Source organism: Ranitomeya imitator, chromosome 3 (genome assembly GCF_032444005.1).
Source record: "Ranitomeya imitator isolate aRanImi1 chromosome 3, aRanImi1.pri, whole genome shotgun sequence".
NCBI classification, from domain to species: Eukaryota; Metazoa; Chordata; class Amphibia; order Anura; family Dendrobatidae; genus Ranitomeya; species Ranitomeya imitator.
The window spans coordinates 14225856-14233373 of record NC_091284.1 but is presented as its reverse complement, the minus strand read 5'-3'; the positions used below and the strand labels follow the sequence as shown (position 1 = coordinate 14233373).

The 7518-nt window shown below is 48.0% G+C and overlaps 1 protein-coding gene across 1 annotated transcript; it reads left to right on the top strand.

The window, feature by feature from the left end:
* Positions 1-2037: 2037 nt before the first annotated feature.
* On the top strand, positions 2038-5807 carry LOC138672493 (cystatin-B-like). Its single transcript, XM_069760516.1, has 3 exons — positions 2038-2192; positions 2862-2963; positions 5540-5807. The coding sequence occupies exons 1-3, from the start codon at positions 2124-2126 to the stop codon at positions 5669-5671; spliced, it is 303 nt and encodes a 100-aa protein (XP_069616617.1). The 5' UTR covers positions 2038-2123; the 3' UTR covers positions 5672-5807.
* Positions 5808-7518: the final 1711 nt, after the last annotated feature.

The following is a 7518-nucleotide window of genomic DNA, read 5'->3' as shown; positions in this document are numbered from 1 at the left end:
ATGGCTCTGTATACTGGTTCTTGACTCTGTTTACTGGTCCTCGGCTCTGTATACTGGTTATTGGCTCTGTATACTGGTCCTTGTATACTGGTCCATGGCTCCTTGTATACTGGTTCTTGACTCTGTATACTGGTCCTCGGCTCTGTATACTGGTCCTTGGCTCTGTATACTGGTCCTTGGCTCCTTGTATACTGGTCCTTGGCTCTGTATACTGGTCCTTGGCTCTGTATACTGGTTCTTGGCTCTGTATACTGGTCGTTGGCTCTGTATACTGGTCCTTGGCTCTGTATACTGGTCCTTGGCTTTGTATACTGGGTGTTGGCTCCCTGTATATTTGCCCTGGTCATTATTTGACTTTTCACAATCCTTTAATATTTTGCAAACAGAAAATAATCCAGATCAGTGGTGGAGAGAGACGACGGCCAAAGTCTGCGCCATGTATGACCGAAGCCAGGATGGGGGAGGGGCGCCGCCCACTACAATGTGAATATAAGTAACGGCGCCCCGTGAGGTTTGTTCTTCCCCCCATTTACATAACGTGGATCAGAACCTCACCCGCCGGCTGCATCATTAAAGGGACGGCCAAGTGGACCAGAACCTCACCCGCCGGCTGCATCATTAAAGGGATGGCCAAGTAGACGAGAACCTCACCCGCCGGCTGCATCATGAAAGGGACGGCCAAGTGGACCAGAACCTCACCAGCCGGCTACATCATTAAAGGGACGGCCAAATGGACCAGAACCTCACCCTCCGGCTGCATCATTAAAGGGACGGCCATGTGGACCAGAACCTCACCCTCCGGCTGCATCATTAAAGGGACGGCCATGTGGACCAGAACCTCACCCTCCGGCTGCATCATTAAAGGGACGGCCATGTGGACCAGAACCTCACCCTCCGGCTGCATCATTAAAGGGACGGCCATGTGGACCAGAACCTCACCCTCCGGCTGCATCATTAAAGGGACGGCCATGTGGACCAGAACCTCACCCTCCGGCTGCATCATTAAAGGGACGGCCATGTGGACCAGAACCTCACCCTCCGGCTGCATCATTAAAGGGACGGCCATGTGGACCAGAACCTCACCCTCCGGCTGCATCATTAAAGGGACGGCCATGTGGACCAGAACCTCACCCTCCGGCTGCATCATTAAAGGGACGGCCAAGTGGACCAGAACCTCACCCGCCGGCTGCATCATTAAAGGGACGGCCATGTGGACCAGAATCTGCTGCGTTGTGAGACTTAAAGGGCCTCTGTTTCCAGGAACCCCCCTTCCCCCAGCTGCAGGGTGCTCTGTAAGAACTGAGCTTTCCTCCCCTCCCCTGGTCCACCACTGTCTCCATTACTCTGGTGTCTGTCTGCAGCGCTGATGTCACGTCCACATTGCTGCAGCCAATCACAGAACCGCCGAGCTCAATGATTGGCAGCAGCGCTATTGACATAACAGCGCTGCCGACAATAGCAGAGACCAGGAACGGCGGCAGGACATCAAACTCTGAGGGTATGGCCGGGGGTCCTAGAACCGCACGCCCATGGTCACGCAGATGTCGCGTTGGTTACCACGGCGACCTGGAATCTGCCAGACGACGGACGATGGAAAAACAAGGCCCAAAAAGCCCCCGCGGAGCCGACGTCGAATAGTTCTCCCGTCTTCAGCGCGTCACGTGGTAAAATAACCTGCGACATTCAACGCTACAGTATACGACCCCGACACGGCTGAGGGGACGGAGACACCACAAGAATGAGGAAGAGAGGAAGGGAGGGGGGAAAAAAAAGAAAAAGTATCTCAGTGAACAAGGGGTTAAAAATACACAGGAAAAATTGCATTTCCCAGCGACTTGTGAGCAGGAATCCGAGGTTCTGCTGGGAGTTGTAGTGATGCGTGACGTCACTGATGACCGCGGGGCACGAGGAGTCTGAAGACTGACTCACCGCGGATCACGTGACCGCGGCCGACACCACGTGATCAGGCGGGCTGTTAGGACGCAGGAGAGGGGGGGGATGCAGCTGGCCGTTACGTGTGGCTGCAGCAGACTCTGGGCGTGCCGCCCCTCTCTCCACCTCCGGATGGTTTCTTCCGCGCAGTATAACTAGCGGCGCCCACTGCCCTCAGCTGACACATCAGGATGGCGCTGTGCGGGGGACTCGGGAGCGTGAAGCCGGCGACGGAGGCGGTGCAGGCGCTGTGCGACCAGGTGACCGCGGCTCTCCCCGGTGCATTACTGCCCGGCAATGTCCTCCTTAGTAGGGGGTGTACTTACTTTTTTCTATGACATATTCGGCCCCAGTAATAAACCTCCTCAGACTCTGTATCCTGCGCTCCTTACTGGTCTCACACTCCTCTTGCTGTCAGTGAATGGAGCCTGGGCGGTGTTACTGTCTGGCCCTGGTCGTCCTCACAGCTGAGGGTCTGTTACAGTTGTACCTGGCCTCTAGTATACATTCCAGGCTGATACAATGTTTCATAGATGACTGACGCACTGTAACAGACCTTCTGCTGTGCGGAGTATTGGGTCCTTTAATAATCTTGTCCCTGCAGGGATTGTGGTTCAATGTCTTCCTCCTGTAGCTGGGGACTGGTGATGACTGCACTGGGCAGGAACTGGTTAACTTCACTTGTCTTCCTGGGCTGCCCCTCCCCCCTCCAGGTGACTCACCCCTCCCCCCATATGATGCTTTGTCTGGGTCATGTGACTAGCTGGCCCCAAGTTCCCCTTTCCCCAGCCTTGTCAGCAGGATCCCGGGGGTGCGCGGGTGACGTCTGCGGCCTTTAGTGATGAGGATTGCAGAAATCTGTGCACCCGCTGCAGAGCATGATGTACAGGGGGTGACGGTATCTGACGGCGGCATCGTCTCTCCTCCAGGTGAAGGCCGAGGTGGAAGAGAAACACGGCAAGAAATACCCCAAGTTTGTGGCCGTCGAGTACAAGACACAGTTGGTTGCTGGGACCAACTTCTTCGTTAAGGTACGCCGGTGCATGCTGAGAGTTGTAGTTTGCAGCCACTTGGACATTTTGTTGCATTTGACACTGTGGATCATCAGCTCCTCCTCACTATGCTCCGCTCCATCGGCCTCAAGGACACCGTTCTCTCCTGGTTCTCCTCCTATCTCTCTGACCGATCCTTCACTGTATGTTTCGCTGGTTCCTCCTCCTCTCACCTTCCCCTTACTGTTGGGGTTCCTCAAGGATCAGTCCTAGGCCCCCTACTCTTCTCTTTGTATACTGCCCCTATTGGACAAACAATCAGTAGATTTGGTTTCCAGTACCATCTCTATGCTGACGACACCCAACTATACACTTCTGCTCCCGATATCACACCGACCTTTTTAGAAAACACCAGTGATTGTCTTACCGCTGTCTCTAACATCATGTCCTCCCTCTATCTGAAACTGAACCTGTCAAAAACTGAACTCCTCGTGTTCTCTCCCTCTACTAACCTACCTTTGCCTGACATTGCCATCTCCGTATGCGGTTCCACCATTACTCCAAAGCAACATGCCCGCTGCCTTGGGGTCATCCTTGATTCCGAGCTTTCATTCACCCCCTACATCCGATCACTGGCTCGCTCTTCATACCTGCATCTCAAAAACATTTCTAGAATTCGCCCTTTTCTTAATTTCGACTCTGCAAAAACTCTGACTGTTTCACTTATTCATTCTCGTCTGGACTATTGTAACTCTCTACTAATCGGCCTCCCTCTTACCAAACTCTCCCCGCTCCAATCTGTCCTGAATGCTGCAGCCAGGATCATATTCCTCACCAACCGTTACACCGATGCCTCTACCCTGTGCCAGTCATTACACTGGCTACCCATCCACTCCAGAATCCAGTACAAAACTACTACCCTCATCCACAAAGCACTCCATGGCTCAGCACCACCCTACATCTCCTCCCTGGTATCAGTCTACCACCCTACCCGTGCCCTCCGCTCCGCTAATGACCTCAGGTTAGCATCCTCAATAATCAGAACCTCCCACTCCCGTCTCCAAGACTTTACACGTGCTGCGCCGATTCTTTGGAATGCACTACCTAGGTTAATACGATTAATCCCCAATCCCCACAGTTTTAAGCGTGCCCTAAAAACTCATTTGTTCAGACTGGCCTACCGCCTCAATGCATTAACCTAACGATCCCTGTGTGGCCTATTTATAATAAAAAAAAAAAAAAAAAAAAAAAAGGTTCCTCGCATCATGTTCTCATACACTTTATGCAGTATTAGCCCTCTGTGTCTGTACTGCTACATACTTAGGCAGGTAACTGGTTCATGCAGCTTTACATGAACACCCGAGCCTTACACTATAGCTGGTCCGAATAACTAAAGCAATTGTTACCATCCACCTCTCGTGTCTCCCCTTTTCCCCATAGTTTGTAGCTTGCGAGCAGGGCCCTCACTCCTCCTGGTATCTGTTTTGAACTGTATTTCTGTTATGCTGTAATGTCTATTGTCTGTACAAGTCCCCTCTATAATTTGTAAAGCGCTGCGGAATATGTTGGCGCTATATAAATAAAATTATTATTATTATTATTATTATAATAATCTACATTTAAGTGACTACTTTTTTTGTTCTTTCTTAAACTGCTAATCGTCACATGCAAAACTTAACACTTGTGTAAATTTCTGTATGAAAAATCTCCATGGGGAGGGGTAGGGTGTACATTTTTCTAACTTCATAAAGACTCAGTTGATGGATCAGCTGCAAACATCTGAGAACTAAACCCACAAAGGTGAACATAAAAGGTAATCACTGGTCCTCAAAACTAGAAAAAAAAGTGACCAGCTGTATCCACCACAAGCTTCCTGAATAGTTATTTGATCTGGTTGAATGAGATGGTGGATGATGTAACCGCTTCCCTATTTTATACTTACTAATATTTCCCCTAAAACAATATTACTTACCATGGTAACTAACTTGCACATTGTAGCAAGTCCTGATGGTGAAGACATTGTCAGTAACTGTGGTTGCACATATAAAGGTACAAGATCACACTTTACACCATTTGGGTAGTTGGGGGTAAGATTTGACCCCATTGCGGTCCCCCATTAATGATAAAATATGCAAATATAACCTGGTGAATGCTTTCCCTAAAGGGTCAGTGCCTCATCCTTTGAAGATGGCTTCAAAAGAACTAACACCCTATACTACTCAGACCAAATACCGTATCTAGCACCTGTAAAAACAATAGGAACTGCACTCCATAAGATGTTTTATTAGGATTTATTATAAATATCTCCTTGTTAACAGCAGTTGAGTGTAGAAATGCATACCTTTTCAGGTAATTGCTCTTCATCAGATGTTCAAGCAGTGATTGCAAATTATATGTACAGGTTGGGCTCCCCCAACCCTCGCATCCCAAAAACGCAACCTAGAGCAATTTTAAATCTGTGTGGTGAGGGGTTTAGTCATGTTGTGGGTATATTCCTTATGACAGGGTGCCCATAGATGCATGAGGGTAAATATTCACACCCTTTAATGCCCCCCAGATATAAAGTGAATCTGGCCCCTGATTTATACTTTGTGTTCCCCATTGTCTGTCTTCAGGTCCTTACCGGAGATGAGGAATACATCCACCTGCGCATGTACCAGACCCTGCCCCACGACGGGGAGAAGCTGAGCCTTTCTGCCTCCCAGGTCGGGAAGACAAAGGCGGATGAAATTGTCCACTTCCAATAAGCCTGTCGCTCCTTGCTGCTGTTAAACTCTGCTCTCATTATCTTGGCTTTTTTTGTTACTAATGGTCTATAAATGCCTTTGTATTCAATGGCTTCTGCTCCTGAACTAGGAAGCAAAATAAACTTTTTCTACTAAATATTTGTTTTTTTTTCTTGTGATGTTATAGTAAGATGTGTGCACAAAAAAAAAAAAACACCTTACTGCACTGATCTGATGAAGAGTGGAGCCTGGGTGGTCTCACATTATGGAAGAGAAGCAGGTGCTCTAATCCGCTAGCCGAAACCTCATGGACTGGGGCTCATTCCACTGAACACCTGCTCTCCTTGTTCCTGTGGGCTAAATACTACTCGGACAACACAGGGTGAAGGTAAAACAGTGGTAATAGTTTACTGAATCAAAAAAGAGGCAAATAACACATAGAACAGTCCCAGCAAATACACAAGGTGGTGCGCATTATAGAATGGTAGTTGGAAGGGACCTCTTGGGTCATCTGGTCCAACCCCCTGCTCAAAGCAGGACTCACTAAATCAGTGTTCCCCAAGTCCGGTCCTCAAGAGCCACCAACAGGTCATGTTTTCAGGATTTCCTTAGTATTGCACAGGTGATAATTGCATCACATAGACAGGCAAGCATTCAATAACCTGTGCAATACTAAGGATATCCTCAAAACATGACCTGTTGGTGGCTCTTGGGGAACACTGCACTAAATCATCCCAGACTGGTGTCTGTCTAGCCTTTGAAGAATTCCATGGAAGAAGAACTTGTGGCCACCTATTCCACTCATTAGTCTCACCCTTCCACTGACTCGCCGGGATAAGAGCAGATGTGAAGGTCAATGGAGCAGATCTGTGTTCTTTCAGCCAGGACTGTGGTTCCCTAAGCGGGCATCCTGTAAAATGTCAAATCTGTCCGTCGTGATGGAGCCTTGATTTCTTGGCCGATGTGTTCTGGACCGTGATTTTGTAAAGTCTCTGGTTCTCTTGGACGTATATTGTTAGAGGCATATCCCATTTTTATAGTTCAAGTTATTACAGGGGAAGTGGTGACGAGATTAACTTGCATTGCTTATCCTTCAATGTTTGGAATTTAACAAACTGCATGGCCTGGTATAATGTGTGATCAATATATCAGCAAATATCATTGTTCAGTGCCCCCTGCGTACCTGGTTGTCAGCGATAACAGTACAATAAACTGTAGGAGCTGATGTAAGAGGTAAATAACCATATATAAATTTAACCTACAAGTAGAGTCAACATTTCAGAGTCTTAACCAACCCAAGAAACAAATTCAAAAGTCAACATATAGAGGTCTTATCCTCCTGGCTTATTGAAAATAGACATCTGGATAATTAAGAAAATGCGTTTGTCACATCTTGCATGTGGCCTAAAGTGTGTTTGATCTTTGTTCTGCTCCGGGAGCTTTGGGCCTCGTACACATGCGGACACTACTCTATTGTGGGTCCGGGTTACCGGACTATAATTTGGAAAAGGCTCATCCATTGCATAACCAGAAAGAGTAACACATCATTAACCCACAAACACTTTTTTTTCCTCTTGTCATTGAAAGGTCTCCATAAAATCTGTGCTAAAGGCTCAGACGGATGTGGAAAAAACTCTGCAATGTTAGAAGCTTTCAAACATTCAGGTGATCCAAATTGAAAGAGAAATGTAAATCCTGTAAATATTTGGTGAAAGCCCGTTGCCTCAATCGTTGGTATCTGGTGATCACCTGTCAAGTTCATCAGTATCAGTAACTTTAAAACTGGGAGAGGAACAGACAAAGGTGAGGTTGTGGAAGACCGTATCACACCAATGGTCATAGACCATGGCAAGACAATGTGGTAACAA